Raw genomic sequence first — 17,287 nt, 5'->3', positions numbered from 1 at the left:
AGGGCCGGCTTCATTTTAATTTCTCAGAATGATGTCTGGAAAACCTCGTGCTTGGAGGACAGGTTTTGTTGACTTTGAACATGCTGCTGTGACCTTCCCCCAAAGGCGCTAGGGCCCAAGCCTGTTTGAGGCTAAGACTCCAGGGCTCTGTCCTTCAAGTCTCAGATTCCTGCCCCTGGAAAACCTGGAGAGCGGCAGAACTCAGTGACCTGGGCGGGTAGGGAGAGGGGCCGCGCTGAGAGTAGAGAAGGGGTAAAGAAACGCCTGGAGAGCCGGGGCTGGCTGGTGGCTTCAGGCCGTGTGCCCACCATGGAGCTGTGCGTCCTTCCTCTCCACCTCCCCAGTGGGCTGCGAGGCCTCATCTGCTTCCCCATACCTGCGCTGGTCCATCTCTGTCTTCCCTTTGGCCCCTCAAGCTCCTCCCCTCCTCCTGCTGCTGCCCGCTAGCCTATTATGATCACCTCCCAAGCCCAAGCCCGTGGTCGGTCACTGCGCATGGCACTTCCCACAGAGCACTCGCTTCTAGCCTTCTCACAGCCCCCGCCCCAAAGGGCGCCAACGCAAAACTTCTCAGACACATCTCTTGAACCCTCTTTCTGCCTCACGATCTGGGTATTCGGTTCCTGTTTGAACTTACTAAAGGCGAACTCGAGACCTAGAAACACGACGGCAAGTTCTCTCAGAATGGCCACACCTTCCACACAATTATGTCGCTCGGTGAGGCCCTCCAGGATCCCGCCCGCTGTTTTTACCTGTGTGTTCCCAGCCGGCATTCGTAGGAGAGTCAGTGGGGAGATCAGAACAACACCCTGAACCCTACTGTCCCTCCAAGGTGGACCAAAGACACGGGCTGAACATCCTAGCAGCCCATTCACGGAGGTGGGCGAGGACAACTCAGTCATTGAGGACCAAGGCCCTTGGCCCCCCTCGGAAAGCAGAGCAAAGCATCTGACTAACATGGTTTCTCTCCTCTCCAGGCCCTGCAGGCATGAAGGGAAGCCAGGGAAGCCCAGGCCTGGCAGGCCTCAAGGGTGCGCCGGGACTAAAAGGCCAAAAGGGAGAGCCAGGAGCGAAAGGTCAGGCCTCGGTCTCTGATTTGTGGGTTCTGAGGAGAGTCCCTGTTGTCAGGGGTTTGGGAGTTTCCAGAACCAGGGGTGTAGAGGTTTACTGGCTTCCCCCCGCTCCACCCCGGACAAGTTCTGTGCTGGGATTGCCCTTGGCCCTGAGCACACAGAAGTGAAGAAGGCACGTTGTGGGCGTTTCAGAGAGGCAAACACGTGAACGTGTGTTCGCGTGACACCCAGCCAATGCCCCGGCCGCTGCACCTTCCACAAAGGAGATGCCTCCCCTGTCTGTCACATGTACTTCCCACATGTCACATGATGGGGTCACATGTTTCTCACCTGTTAAATGCTCCTCTCTGGTCGAGCTCAAATCCCTCATGCTGTAGTGTAAGCCTATTTCGTCTGGCTCAACCATGGGTGCCCGTGGTCCATCCAGCCCTCATGATGCCAGGTCACCTGCAAACCTAGAGGAGACCATCTGACCTCCCCACCCTCCTCCCACTGCTGGAAAAGAGGCGTGAGGGGATCCTGGCTTCTTGGTTTCCTTCAAATTGTGTGTGTTGGGGGGGGGGGCTTTTTTTTTTTTTTTTGTCCTTGTGACAGGATCCTCTGGACAGCAAGGAATACAGGGACAAAAAGGTGAAAAAGGTAATCACTATTTCTAGTCTCTTTAATTTGTGGTTTAGAGGAAACTCTGTACTTGAAAACTGCAGGTGCAGTGGGGAGAGGCCCCGGTTCTCGGAGAAATCCCTCGGTTTGGGAAAAGCTAACAGGCTTATCCCTCAGCTAGGCCTGCCCATGGCGGAGAGCCACAGCTCCCGTCCTCTCCCCCCCGACTCCTTCTCTTTCTCTCTTCTTCCCCCCTTCCCTTTGTCTCCCCCTCCCTTCTCTCCCTCCCTCCCGTTACCCCCTCAACTTTTCCTTTTCTTCTCCCCACAAGGCCAGGCCAGGCCAGCTGCAGGTGCATGGAGGCTGCCGGCCGGGTCGTACTTGTGCCGTATGTGGGATCTTCCCAGCTCTGGTGACGGCCAAGCGGGGGGCTGGCTCTTCCCTAACGACAGAACTTCCAAGAACGGAAAGGCAGAGCGCGCATCCATGCAAAGCCCTAGACTGCTCTCCTCACCTCTCCCACGTATGTCTTTCACCCAGGTGAATCCCTGGTGTCCGTCAGGATTATCGGCACTAGCAGCCGAGGCCGGGCTGAAGTTTACTATAACGGCATCTGGGGGACAATTTGTGACGACGACTGGGACCATTCAGATGCCACTGTCTTCTGCCGCATGCTGGGCTACTCCAGGGGAACGGCCCTTGTCAATGTGACACCTGGTGAGTGCGTCTTTCCTTGAGGCCTTCCCTTCGGTTGCAAGTGACTCAGCGAGTTTGGGTTAAAAGAGAAGGATTGGTTTAAGCATCTGAAAAGTGCCCCTGGCTGCCAGCCTTCCAGGTTGGCGGCCCCAGGAGAGAGAGGACTTGTCTTCCACAACGGTGATGGCAAAGGCTTGGTCGGGGCTCTGGCTGACCTGGCCTGGATCGCGGTCCGCGCCTCCCTGAAGCCAGGTCGCTTTGTGGCCGAGGCATGGCTCTCTGAAGGACAGCTGAGGCGCTGGCCCCGGAAGGACAGAGAAGTTGCAGGACGGGCAAACACAGGGGTTCCTCTCAGTCTTCTGGGAACTAGACACCAGAACATCCCATATTGTGACCGTCTTTAAGGAGAAGGTACAAAAGGAAGAGAAAATAAATTGGGGCAGGGACTTCCTAAAGTTCGTTTTGGAAAGATGTCCTGTGTCTTTCAGCAAAAGGTCCAAACTTTCAACAAAGGAGTGAAGACCCCAGGCTGAGATCATTTCTTTGGCCACAAGAGCTGACCTGGCAGGGACACTAGGCTGGCTTCTCTTGCCCACACTTCCAAATACTCTCTGCCCTTACTCTACTCCAAACTGCCTCCTTTTTTTTTTTTTTTTAATGTTTATTCATTTTTTGAGAGAGAGAGGGATCGTGAATGGGGGAGGAGCAGAGAGAGCGCGAGACACAGAATCTGAAGCAGGCTTTAGTTTCTGAGCTGTCAGCACAGAGCCCGACGCGGGGCTCGAACCCACGAGACGTGAGATCGTGACCTGAGCCGAAGTCGGACGCTCAACCGACTGAGACCCCCAGGCACCCCAGCACCCACCTGCTTTTTAATCTGAGTTCCAGTTGGATTGTGACACTACTTATACATAGATGGCCACACTATAGTATAAATTACTATAACTGAATACACATATTCTCCGATTTACAATGGGGTTACATCTCAACACACTCATCCTAATTTGAAAACATTGTGCAGAAAATGCAACTAATACACCTCACCTACACATCATAGCCTAGCCTCATCTACCTTAAGCATACTCAGAACACTTACAGGAGCCCACAGTTGGGCAGAATTATTTAACACGAAACCTACTTATAATGTTGTCAACTTGCCCCTGTAATTGATTGACTACCATACTGAAAGTGACGAACAGAATGGCCGTCTGGGTACTGAAGGGCTCTAAGTCTATCGGGTGTTGACTCTCGTGGTCGCCTAGCTGACTGAGAGCTTGTGCTGGCCCGCACCACAAGAGCACCGTCCCGCATGTCTCTAGCCTAGGAAAAGATCACAATTCACAATTCTCAAGTATGATTTCTACTGAACGTGGGTCACTCTTGAACCATCGTGAAGTTGAAAAGTCATAAATCAGACCATCGTAAGTGGGGACTCTGTCATCCTGCTGTTTTTCCCTGTGCTATTGATCTGAAATCAATTATATTAGAAGTTACGGGTTTTTGAAGAATGATGCTTTCCAGCCAGAGAATGGCCTGGTAATAAAAGGTCATTTGAAGAAGGTAGGTATGGCTGCTGTGAATCAGCAGGAAAGAGGTAAACACTGGGAGCCCCTAGGAGGAAATTTCAAACAGTGCATAGCTTAAGTAATAATAATTAATAACAGATTGAATATCATAATGTATCTTAATCTATCTCATTTAATCTTTGGGTGAGACCTTTGCCAAAGGGTAGAAAGCAGAATAGAAGCAGAGTTAACATAAGAGAGTGGACGAGAGGTGCCTGGGTGGCTTAGTCGGTTAAGCGTCCGACTTCGGCTCTGGTCATGATCTCACGGTTCGTGAGTTCGAGCCCCGCATTGGGCTGTGTGCTGACAGCTCAGAACCTGGAGCCTGTTTCGGATTCTGTGTCTCCCTCTCTCTCTCTCTCTCTGTCTGTCCCTCCCCCACTCGCACTGTGTCTCTTTCTCAAAAATAAATAAACATTTAAAAAAAGTAAAAAAAAAAAGAGAGAGAGAGAGAGAGAGAGAGTAGACCAGCTGTCAGCACCCTGGGCCTGAGTGGATGCGAGGGAAATTGGCAGTCTACCCCCAAATGGAAGTTTGACCCTAATTGTGCTTTCCTCTCTCTCCTCGCCTTCCGTATCTCCAGGCACTGGGCAGATCTGGCTGGATAACGTTGCATGTCAAGGGACAGAAGGGACCCTGTGGAATTGCAACAAGAATAGCTGGGGCTCTCACAACTGCAACCACAACGAGGATGCAGGCGTGGAATGCAGCTGACCCCCCACAGCCCCTCCACTTCCGCTCCCAAAGTGTTTGCAGGCATGGACACTCAGCTCACCTGGGGGAGGGCCACTGCTCTCCGAGGGGTCCCTCTGGGGTGGGGTCACTAATAAAGCTCAAAGCACTAGCTGGTAATGTCATTGGCTGGGGCTGAGATCACTCGTTCCTATACCTCTCATCCCTTACTGATGAGCCCACTCCACGCACACATTTCACTGAGTTCTCCCGGGGAGACAGTGGCGTCTCAGCTCGGGGGATCTAAATGCGATGTGGAAACCGAAGAGTGCCCGAAGTCAGTGTGAGGCATGACCGTCATTCAGCCCCAGCACTGGAGCCGTTTGCCAGCGAGTGAGGACGTTGGCATGTGGTTGATACCATGGTGCATGATAAATAGGAATGGTGCCTTTAAGCATGAAAATTAGTTTCCTTGGGATGTGAGCTCCATAAATCAAAGGACTTTTGTCTGTTTTATTCACCCATGTAGGGACTCAGTAAACATGTACTGAATGAACTGAATTAAACCAAGAGGGTGGAGCGGCTTATGCTTTGCGCAACTTGGCTTCTGACTCCCTTTTCAGGCTTCCCCTGGGTTATATATTTTCTGAGTGCACTCTCACAAGTATTTTCTCTCTCTCTCTCTCTCTCTCTCTCTCTCTCTCTCTCTTTCTCCATTATAAATGCCTTGGGTAAATGGTAAATCTGGGAGAGTGAGATGCCATGTGTGATATGACTCTGAGGTATCATCATTTGCACCGGACCCATGAGGAGCTCAGCCTCAGGGCATTCGGAAAATACACCCAGGGTCACTTGTAAACAGGGGAGCCAAGGTTAGAACCCACAGAGGGGCAATGGAAGGCCCGGGCCTAGGAGTTACCCACCGCGAATAAACACATAGGTGGATCTCTGCGGGATGGAGAAGTTGGAATTTGGTGAGATGTGAGCTGAACTTTCCGAAACCGAAAAAGGAACGAATCAGAAACACCCACTGTGTTGGTCAGTTATTACTGCACGACAAATCACACCAAGTATGGGTAGGTTAGAATTCTTATTTTTACTCATTCGTGCACCTGCAGGTTGGCTGGAGACTGGCCCATCCAGGCTGGGCTCCACGAGGGGTGCTGCTTCAAGCTGCAGGGCCAGCTGGGTTTGCCTCTTCACTGAGGGTCAGGCTCAGCCGCGCCACCTAGATGCCCTCTACAACTTGTCTCCAGCATAAAAATGTAAGCAGGCACACACGATGCTCCTTAAGGCCTAGGCTCATAGTCACTTCCCTTCCATGGCCTTGGTTTCCATCCCTGAGCTATTGATTCCCTAGCTCATACTCCAAGTGCAGAGCTCTCTCCCGAGCCCTAGTCATACAGATCTGCCTACCAGCCACCTCCATGTGGGTGTCTCAAGGTCAGGAAGCTAAGGTCTGACTCATCGTCTGCCACTCCTGCATCCCCATCTCAGCCAATGGCTCCCTCCATCGGGGCCCAAGACAGAAACTGAATGCCAAAGCCCACGCCTCCCCATCCCTTACCCCTCAAGCACCAGGCACCCCGTCCCACTAATTCTACCGCCCTGCCTCCAAAACATCTCTCCAGCCCATCCAGCTGGCTCCTTCTCTGCAACCACGACGGTTCAGGCCACAGCACCAATAGTCCAGACGCTTGGGACATCTCCTAATCAGTCTCTTCCCTGCACCACACCCCATCAGCCACCTCTTCATTCTCCGGGCAGCAGCCCGAGAGATCTTTAGAAATGACAAAGAAACCATGCTGATGCCCACCTAAGGCCTTCAAAGGCTCCCCATTTCCCGAGGCAGTGGGCCACACGCATCACATGGCTTACAAGGAAGTGCCCCTGACAATCGATCTGTCTCCGACACATCACACAACGGGCTCTTGCTATCTGTTTTCTGATCGACTCCCTGAAGGAAGGAAGGAAGGAAGGAAGGAAGGAAGGAAGGAAGAAGGCAGGCTAAACCCAGCACTCAGCTTTTTCTGCCCTGGGATGGCATCACCGTCTTCCCTCAAATGTTGTGCATCGTACTCTAATTATTGTGACAGAGGACCTCCCCACTGAAACCCCTTCCCAAGGAAAGGAAGGAACGGCTTTTTCCAAAGGTGAGTCTAATCCTCGGTCATTTCCATTTTATAAGGGTGGCTTTCAAAACAAACTCATCGAGCTCATGGTTTACTAGGTGCGTTGTAAATTTTAAAACTTCCTATCTCCCTGCCGCATCAACACGCCCACAAAACACGCTGTGAGCACCCAGCCCAGGGGACCAGGTGTACCGCTATGGTAAGGTGGCCCCCTGCCACAGGTGCCCCTTCCCACCTCCCACGACTATGACCTGGTGATAGTCAAACACCAAAGGGGACCCGTGAAGACCCCTCACGCCCTTTGCTTGTGCACTGCCCTGACCCCCCATAAAGGTCCTTGCCGGTGGGTCCTTGGTCTCTCTGCTCCCCACCTGCATGGCTCAACCTGTTCCCTGAACCTGAACACTCCCCCCCCATGTGGCGGCCCCTCGGCCTGCGGTGACTCTGTCTCACTAGGACCTGTGAGCACAGCACACTTCCTTTCCCTGCACCTCTCCTGTGCCCCGTCTTGTGGCAGCACGTGAGCGACATCCCCGAAAAGGACAGGGAGCCTAGAGCATCACGCAATGCAAGTGATACTATTCTCATCTTATAAACCCGTGGCACGTGGCTCCCAATTCATCGCCCTTCCATCCGTGGCCTTCACAACGTGACCCTGCAGCTCGTCAACAGAGGCCAGGTCTCTTCTCTTACACTCTCTCTCTCTCTCTCTTTCTGGGAATTCTCATCACGTGATGAAAACTAGTCCAGGTTAGCCCACTGGGGGATGAATGAGCATACGGAGCAGGGTCCGGTCAGCCCGGCTGGGGCCAGCCTCCACCAGCCAGCCTACAGCTGGCCCCAGTCACATGAGGGAGTCCAGCCAAGGCTGGTCAAGCCTGGCCCACGCTGGAGGGACTAACTGTCCAACCAAGCCATAAACGCATGGGCAATCACGGATGGCTGTGGCTTAAAGCCACTGACTTTGGGGGTGGTTTGCTATGTAGCAGTAACCCCCTAACACAATTAACTCGACTAAGGACACCCAGCCAGTAAGAGGCAGAGAGATTTGGGGCGCCTGGGTGGTGCAGTCGGTTAAGCGTCCGACTTCAGCCAGGTCACGATCTCGTGGTCCGTCGGGCTCTGGGCTGATGGCTCAGAGCCTGGAGCCTGTTTCCGATTCTGTGTCTCCCTCTCTCTCTCTGCCCCTCCCCCGTTCATGCTCTGTCTCTCTCTGTCCCAAAAATAAATAAACGTTGAAAAAAAAATTTTTTTTTAAAAAAAGAGGCAGAGAGATTTGAACCCAGGTCTGTCTGGCACCAGTAACATTAAGAGACCAAGGAAAGTTGCTGCCGCCCGCACCTCGGCCAGGCAGCTCCCCTCATTAGCTCTCAGACCAAGCTAAGCTGAGAAAACGTCCCTTCTGGAACCTCCGCCGGGCGGGGCGGGGCCCGGCACATGGCCGAAGCGTGGGCACGCTGGTTCTGCGGCTGATGGAGGGCTGGTTGTGGGGCAGGAGGGGAAGTGGGTAAAATTCGCATGATAGCATCCTCAACTGCCCGCGAGCAGACTAGGCTGGGCCGGGGCTGCTGAATGTTGGGCATGACTGCCTAACCTCTGCTGTTCATGTGCAGTAATCCTCCTCCCTCCTGCTTCTTCTTCCTGGAAATGCTGTGGCCTGGCTGAGTCCCGCAGGTCACAAACCAGCACGGGGCCCCCCCCGGCCCAGCAGGACAGAGATGGCCCTCTGTGCACAATCTGCACCCCTCGCCCCCATCACTCCCCTGCCCAGCAGGGAAAGCCCAGAGAGCTCCCTGGCATCCAGCCATAGAGATGCACCTAAGAGGGAAGGTTCCGGAGCCAGGCTGCCTGGGCTGGGCAGCCTATAACAGGCTTTTACCTGGACAATTAAGGTGTTGAAATTCTCTGGGCCCCGGGGGGCACCTGGGTGCTCAGTCGGTAAAACGTAGGACTTTGGCTCGGGACATGATTTCGCAGTTTGTGAGTTCAAGCCCGCATGGAGCTCTCTGCTATCAGCATGGAGCCTGCCCCGTCTCCCTCTCTTTCTGCCCCTCCTCTGCTTGTTCTCTCTCTCTCTCTCTCTCAAATATAAACATTAAAAATTAAAAAAAAAATTCTCTGGGCCCTGGTTTCCTTGTCTATAAAATATAGTAAGAATTCCTCCCTCTCAGAGTTCTTGTGAGGATTAATCAAAATGATAGCTAAAAAGAAAGCATTTCGCATGGTGCCCGGCACATGGTAAATGCTCAGTGCTCCTTACTATGATCCTTCAACACCCTCCACAGTCCACCCCTCGACCCTCGCCTCCCCCCCACTGCCCTGCTGGGCCCTGTGCTCCAGGCAAGAGGGTGTTCTCAGAGCCCTCCCATCCATGCCACGCTTGCAGGGTAGGATGCACTAAGATGGGGTTCATGGGTCCTCCAGGGCCCCACACAGACAGAGCTGGCAGTGGGAGACGTTTACTGGGGGTCAGGCCTGTGAAAGACAAAAGGCACTAGAGACGCAGACCCACATGCAGACATGATTCGGTCCCCTCTAGGCATCCCCTGTTGGGCAGGAATAGTCAGGCCCTACACAGTCCTCTGCCCCATTCAGTCCCTGGCCAGGCTGCTCTGGAAGTGCGCGGACTTGACCCGGAAGTGGAGGTGCATCCGGAAGCCGCCCCCCAGAGGTCGGAGGCTCCTGTGCTCCCGCAGCTGAAGGATAGCTTCTCTCCTGCGTGGCCGCTGGGGGTGGTTTGGGGTAAAGCGTGCGGGGGTTGGGATCAAATTTAAATTTTTTTTTTCAACGTTTATCTATTTTTGGGACAGAGAGAGACAGAGCATGAACGGGGGAGGGACAGAGAGAGAGGGAGACACAGAATCGGAAACAGGCTCCAGGCTCCGAGCCATCAGCCCAGAGCCCGACGCGGGGCTCGAACTCACGGACCGCGAGATCGTGACCTGGCTGAAGTCGGACGCTTAACCGACTGCACCACCCAGGCGCCCCTGGGATCAAATTTAAATCCCAGCACCAATGACCGATTGTGTGGCTTTGGGGAAGTCACATACCCTCTCTGAGTTTCTGTTTCCCCATCTGTAAAGGGGGAAAAATGACGATGATGATGATAAAAATAAAAATAATATAGTGCCTCACATGGATTAACTGCCCGTGCTCTTGGCACATACTGGGAACTGAATAACAGCAGTTATGAGAACAGCTTGACTCCAAGCTTCCACTGTAACCTGTCTCCACGCCTAGAATATTGTACCTTCTTCCACCCACCACTCCAGAATCCTTTCCACCCCCTATGGCCCAGTTGACGTTGTACTTCCTTTAGGAAACCTTTTCTGACGACTCTTGCTGCAGACAAATCTTTCCTTTCACTCAATCCCAATGGCCCATCCATGTAAGGAAAGAGAAATCAGCACAGAACCTAAGATTTTCTGAGAGCCAACTGTGTGATATGCACTATGCTGGATGCATTGTATTTTTGTGCCGATTATCTTTCGCGGCCACATCGGACGGAATGTTTCATTAATACCTCCATTTTGCAGATGGAAAAACTGAGGCTGGGAGACATAAGGCGACTTTTCTTTGCTCAGTAAAACTCATCCCCAGGTCTTCTACTTCTGCACTTTTTCCTTTGCACCGTGTTGGACTCGGGAACCATTCAGGAAATGTGTATTGTTGCCATATGGGAGCCTGCATTAAAATAATACGCAAAACTCCCCTGATAGGGAGGTTCTAAGTGTTTGGGACTGAGGAGGGGATCAGAACTCGAGGAATTCTTTCATTTAAACACTCTTCAGTTCCCCTTTGTGGTGGAGCAATCAGAGGCCAATCAGATCAAGTCCCAGGAATATAAGCCATCAATTCACAAGAGATCATGGTCCAATAATCATTTGTTTAAGTTCATCGTTACATTCAATAAAAGAAATGCAAAAAACAGCAACAGCAACAACAACCCATGAGGTCATTTATTGGAATGTCAAATTGGCAATTAAAAAAAAAAATCTTTGGTGTTGGTCAAAGAGGAAGGAAAAGAACACCATTAACCACTGCAAATAGAAATACAGATGGATCTCCCGGGTGTGGGGGAGGGGAAATTGGCGAGATGTCACTTGAGCTTTTTGAAACAGAAAAAGGAACGAATCAGAAATGCCCCCTGTATTGGTTAGTTATTGCTGCTCGACAAATCACGCCAAGATTTGGTGGGTTAGAATTCTTATTTATCCTGATTCGTGCACCTGCAGGTCGCGGGAAATTGGCGGATCCAGGCTGGGCTCCACTAGGGGGCGCTGCTTCAAGCTGCAGGGCCAGCTGGGTTAAGCTCTTCGCTGTGGATCAGGCCCAGCTGTGCCACCTGTATTCCCTCCACAACTTGTCTCCTGGTAAAGGCAGCAACGTGAAAGGATAAGCGAGAATACAGGATACTTCTTAAAGCCCTGGCACGTTGTCACCTCTGCCCACATTTTGCTGGCCAGAGCAAGTCACATGGCCAAGCCCAAAGTCCTTGGGCAGGAATGTTCCCTCCACCTTCAGTAGGAGGATGGCAAAGGGACAAAACGCATGTATGGGAGAGGGGGTGGAACTGGGCCAATTAGGCATCTACAAACCCACAGAAGTATATCCGTGGAGCACTGTGCATAATGCTACAGAGCCACGCAGATGCACCTTTAACATGTTAAAGGTGTTCAGAACAATCAAAAGAGAAATGGCAATTTAAATAGGAGTCTAGGGGCGCCTGGGTGGCTCAGTCGGTTGAGCGTCCGACTTCGGCTCAGGTCACGATCTTGCAGTTCGTGGGTTCGAGCCCCGTGTCGGGCCCTGTGCTGACAGCTCAGAGCCTGGAGCCTGCTCCGGATTCTGTGTCTCCCTCACTGTGAAACAGTATGTACAGAAGGACCACAATTTAATAAAATCAGTTTTCTCCTTCTCACCACCCCTAACCAAGAGTCGATCACATGCCGCAGATGTCTGAGTTCTCCCTCTGATGCTCCTTGAGTGTGTCCACCGGTCCCCCCACCTCCCACCCCTGCCTCTACCACAGCCAGAGCTCCCGTCAGGGGCCTATGGGATGCTCACCTCCCAGCTGGTCTCTCTCCCTTCAGTCTGGCCTCTTCCTAGCCATTCTCCCCAAGTGGCCAGAGTGGCCTTACATCTGGTCACTCTCCTTGCTTCACACCCTTCAAAGAACATCCACTGCCATTATAAGAAGGTCCCCTTGGGGCGCCTGGGTGGCGCAGTCGGTTAAGCGTCCGACTTCAGCCAGGTCACGATCTCACGGTCCGTGAGTTCGAGCCCCGCGTCGGGCTCTGGGCTGATGGCTCAGAGCCTGGAACCTGTTTCCGATTCTGTGTCTCCCTCTCTCTCTGCCCCTTCCCCGTTCATGCTCTGTCTCTCTCTGTCCCAAAAATAAATAAACGTTGAAAAAAAAAAAAATTTAAAAAAAAAAAAAAAAAAAAGAAGGTCCCCTCTCCCATCCGTGGTAGAAGGAGCCCTCTGTCATCTGGCCCCACTGGCCTCTCGGCCTTTGAACCGCTTCTTGTCACTTGGCCCAAATTTACTCTCCAGCCTGAGGAGTTCCACACAGTCCCTCAGAACAGCCATGGCCATTCATCCCTCCTCCCCCCACCACTTTTCCTCCCGCCCCATCTCCTCTGATCCCCATATGCCCAGATCCAGTCAGTAAGATGGCACTCAGCCTAGTTCAGAACCGTTCTGGGCGCCGGGATGGCCCAGTCAGTGAAGCGTCTGACTTTAGCTCAGGTCATGATCTCATGGTTCATGAGTTCGAGCCCCGCGTCGGGCTCTGTGCTGACAGCTCAGAGCCTGGAGTCTGCCTTAGATTCTATGTCTCCTTCTCTCTCTGCCCCTCCCCTGATCACGCTCTGTCTCTCTCTCTCTCTCTCTCCAAAAAAAACAAAAAACAAAAAACTGTTCATTGCCTCTCTCTACCGTGTGTGCAGGAACTGTGTTTTTAGTAGTGTCCTCTAATTATTCAGCATAGTGCCCGGCACCTAGTGTGTATATATCATGTGTGTGTACGTATGTAAGGTGTATGTATATGTAATAAATAAATTTTTAAAAGTATACGCTTTGGGAAAAAAAAATTGGAAAGAAACGCACCGAAATGTTTCTCTTTGGCAGGATCCTGATGGATTTCGTTTTATTTTTGATTTATTTTAGCATTGGTTCTTATTGTATTTTTTCTATTTTTCTATGCGTTGGGAGTTGTCTACCATGACAATAACTATATACCATGAATGTATATTCGTAAGCAGAAGAGAGATTATTATTTAAAGTGGGCGGTAAAAGCACACAATGCACCATCAAAGGGTCCAGCGTCTTCCCCATCCTGGGCTCAGACTTTCAGTCCTGTTCCCCCTCTCTCTGTGTCCTGGAGCACAAGCCCCTTGGAGGACATGAGGCATGGGGTCCAGAGAACACCTAGGGTGCGCTGGGCTGTGATGGGGAAAGGGACCGCAGCTGGAGGAGACCAGGCATGCAGGGGAGGACTTTGTATTTTACAACAAGATATACTAAGTCCTGTTTGTGTGTTGATGGGAAGGACCCAGTAGGTAGGGAGAAAGTAGTAAATCGGGAGACAGGGCAGAATTTCAGCAGCTACGTCCTTACAAGGGCTAGAGGTCAGAGGGGTTCAGAGCAATTGGTGGGAGCAGGAGAGCTCTTCCATGGCAGGAGGAAGGAAGGTGAAAATCCGAATAAAGACGCAGAAGCCGTGCATTGGGTATTGGGAAGATGAGGGACGGGTGGAGTTCTCATTTGATTGCTTCTACGTTCTCAAAGGGCATGAACCAAGGTCAGTGGCTGAACGCGGGGAGGGACGGGTGCCGGAAGTGTCAAGGGAGAAGGATCTGACTCTGGGGTTTGGGCGGGGGGCGGGGGGGGGGGGCGTGCAACCCGCTTCTGCCTTTACTGGAAATGCTGCCATCCACCGAGGCTTACCCTGGGCCAGACACTCATCCTCTCATTTGATCTTCAAAACAACCTGCGGGAGACAGACCCGAAGTACAGAAAACAAATTGATAATTGGTGGGGGGTGGGGGATGGGCAAAATGGGTGAAAGGGAGTAGGAGGCGCAGGCTTCCGGGTGTGGAATGAATAAGTCGTGGGGGTGAACGGCACAGCCTAGGGAATATGGTCGATGGAATGGGGATTCTGTTGTATGGCGACCGATGGCAGTTACACTTGTGACCATAGCACCACGTTAATAGACTTGTCGAATCACTAGGCTGTACGTCCGGAAATGATGTGACATTGTGTGTCAACTAGCCTTCACTTAAAAAAAAAAAAAAAAAAAAACCCTACAGGGTGAAGATTCCTGAAACCGTTCTAGAGCTGAGGAGGTCTGTGTTCAAGGTCACACACAACGTGCACAGAATTGAGGCCAGAATTGAACCCAGGCATGTCTGATGCCAGGGTCAAGTGGCCCTCCGTGCACTCTGCTGAAGATGCCTTTGCTGAGCCTCATGCCCCGGCCTCCTTTTCTGCCCCTCTGGGCCTCACCCCACACCACTGCTCACCTCCCAGTCAAGTCCTGTTGCCCGAGAACCCAACAGATTTGGGGGGAGGGGGGTCTCATGTATCGATGGCTGCCGACGCCTTAATGAGAATTCAAAGGCGTTTTTGGCGAGGGCCCCTCTTACTTAACACCGTGCTGCACCTCTGTTTCCCTTTCCACTAGGAGCCACCCTGTTCCCAATCTCACTATCTCGCATTTGCACGTTCCCCTGCAATGTGTCAGACATTCATTCACCTGTGCCTTCTATGAGGGAGTCACTGACACAAAGATAAATGGCCCAGTTCTTGTCCCCTGCGATCAGGGTCCATGGGGGAAGCCACAAGTGAATATATTCTCAGGACAGAGCAATGGACTGGGCCAGCCCAGGAATGTGGGGGGTCTTTGCTCTGAACCCCAGCCAGACCCAGGGCCCAACTGGAATTCCTTCCTTCAGCCCTGCTTCCCAAATCTACATAGTAAAATCTTTTATTTATTTATTTATTTATTTATTATTAATGTCTATTTATTTTTGGAGAGAGAGAGAGAGAGAGACAGAGCACAAGTGGGGGAGGGGCAGAGAGAGAGGGAGACACAGAATCCAAAGCAGGTTCCAGGCTCTGAGCTGTCAGCACAGAGCGCGACACCGGGCTCGAACTCACGGACTGCGAGATCACGACCTGAGCCGAAGTCGGACGCTTAACCGACTGAGCCACCCAGGTGCCCCTATTTATTTTTGAGACAGAGTGTGTGTGTGTCGAGGTGGGGAGGAGCAGAGAGAGAAGCAGGTGGAGAGAGAGAGGATCCCAAGCAAGCTCTGCATTGTCAGCGCAGAGCCGGGTGCAGGGCTCGAACCCACAAAGAGATCATGACCTGAGCCAAAAAAAAACCAAGAGTCCTGACGCTTAACCAGCTGAGCCCCCAGGTGCCCCTCTGTAGTCAAGTCTTCATAACACATGCGAAACAGCTTTATGGTGTCTCCCCAGTAAGTGCACGTCAAAATCATGCAAAAGATAACACAAGAACTTTCCAAGTTTAAGATACACATTAAATGGCATTTTTTATCTGGATTTCTTATTGCAGTCCTTTGATAAGCTGATGAAAGCTCTTCTCTGGCCCTCTGGCCCTTATGGACGGGACTGGGAAGAATACAACAAGGGGCATAACAGGAGCTTAATGCACACAGGCTGTCCGTCCCCGGGGCAAGAATCTGGTATATGCTGGGCAATGACTGACCATTGAAGGTGATGGCAGAGCTGCTGTTGAGGAGCAGTCCGGAAAAGGGTGGGTTTCAGGCCTCTCCTTTCCTCTAAACATATCCTGCCTCTGATTTCAGGGCCTGCTGACGGGACCCTGCTCTCCCTTCAGGGCACAAGGCCTGGGGACAAGCAGATCCGGTGGTGGTGGTTTGGGAGGTTGCCTTCTCGCTGTGGGCACGAGGGGGCGCTGCAGGCCATGCCCAGCCCTCCAGGCAGCTGCCTCGGTCTCCGCGGTTCTGCCCGTGTACAGACCTCCAGACGCTGCGGTCGGTCGGCCAAGGTCGGCTGGCCGGTGGGTCTCAACCCACCTGCCTCGGAAGAAACACACGCCTTTCGTCTGTGCCCGGCCCGGGCCTCCACTAAAGTCCTTCCTCCTTCCTTCCTCACCTTCCCCGGGAATAACCAATCTACAGCTGGCCCTGGACAGAATGCTCTCAAAAAGGCACATACTTGGGTACGTTTCCCTTAGGATGTAGGGAAACTTCCATTTATTAAGCACTGACTGTGAGCTGGTACCATATGAAGTTCTTTTTTAATCTTTATTTATTTTTGAGAGAGAGACAGAACGCGAGCGGGGGAAACAGGCTCCAGGCCCTGAGCTGTCAGCACAGAGCCGGACGCGGGGCTCGAATTCACCAACCGTGAGATGGTGACCTGAGCCGAAGTTGGGCACTCAACCCAGGCGCCCCATGAAGTCCTTCATATGCATTAATTCCTCAAAACAATCCCATGAGCGTCTATAACTCCCATTTTACTGAGGAGACAGACCGAAGCTCAGAGAGGTTACCTTATTTGCCCAGGGCCACACAGCAAGCAGCTATGCAGCAGAGCTAATGGTCTAAACACAAGCTGACCTAGAAGTTCATGTTCTTCTCCTGCACTGGCAATCCTTTTCTCATACCCACACTCCCGGGTAAAGAATTTGGGCGGGCGGTGGGTCCTCCAGCAGGTTTGATGGAGGGGCTTCTGAAGAGCTTGGGTTCTCTAGCGGACAAGGAAGGGTGAGACTAGGTCACTGCAAAGCCCCCTACCATCTCCAAAAGTCTTTGCATGCAGGACTCCCCAAGTAGGGGCTTCATCCAAGGACTGGCCAGCGAGGACAGCAAAGAACCGGGAGGGGCCTTCATGCCAACAATCTCACGGGTGTGCCATCTGGGAAGTGGGCAGGGGAACAAATGCAGTCCCAAGCAGGTGCTCACGTATGGTCTCAGCCGGTCTGCAGCTGCTGGTTACATCTCGAGCTCTCTGGCATCAGGAGGTGCCCCCGGCATTTGACAGCCGTCCTCCCTTCCCTTGAAGACAGCTCTCTCTTCAGCCTCTTTCTCTCTGAGGGTGTTGGATTTAATTCCATTTCAACAAAACTTGCCCAGGCACATTCTAAGCACCAGGAGCCCTGTAGCAGGAGCTGGGCGGGGAGAAAGAGAGGTCCCATCACAGCCAGGACCCCGGAGAGCTCTCGGTCCAGCCGGGGAGAGGAACCATCAACACACAACTAGATGATCCAATATGGGGTCCAGGGACACGGAGCAGGATGGTGAACCCAAGGTGATGGAGCTCATGGGAGGCTGATCGAGGTTGGCCAGAGGAGTGAGGCCGGGGCAAAGGTGCTCCAGAAAGGGAGAGCTGGGTGAGGAGGGTGTAGGGGCTGGACATTCAACAGGCAAGGCCGGCGAGGGGCCTGGCTCAGCAGCCGAGCCAAGAGAGGACCAGGGCTGGAACAGGGGCCTGGGCACAGGATGGGCCCTCGATGCCCAGAATGGAAGGTGGACTCCAGGCTGATTCCTGG

The 17,287-nt window shown here is 52.5% G+C and overlaps 1 protein-coding gene across 1 annotated transcript in view; it reads left to right on the top strand.

The window, feature by feature from the left end:
* The window catches only part of MARCO (macrophage receptor with collagenous structure), a 40,840-nt gene extending 36,054 nt beyond the window's left edge, over positions 1-4,786 (top strand). Inside the window, exons 13-16 of the mRNA XM_045479552.1 lie at positions 978-1,076; positions 1,668-1,712; positions 2,214-2,390; positions 4,518-4,786. Coding sequence (XP_045335508.1) covers positions 978-1,076; positions 1,668-1,712; positions 2,214-2,390; positions 4,518-4,648 — 452 coding nt within the window. The 3' untranslated portion in view covers positions 4,649-4,786. The remainder of the gene's footprint in view (positions 1-977; positions 1,077-1,667; positions 1,713-2,213; positions 2,391-4,517) is intronic.
* Positions 4,787-17,287: the final 12,501 nt, after the last annotated feature.

Source organism: Leopardus geoffroyi, chromosome C1 (genome assembly GCF_018350155.1).
Source record: "Leopardus geoffroyi isolate Oge1 chromosome C1, O.geoffroyi_Oge1_pat1.0, whole genome shotgun sequence".
Lineage (NCBI taxonomy): Eukaryota > Metazoa > Chordata > Mammalia > Carnivora > Felidae > Leopardus > Leopardus geoffroyi.
Note: the sequence above shows the minus strand (reverse complement) of the source record. Positions and strands in the feature narration are given on the sequence as shown.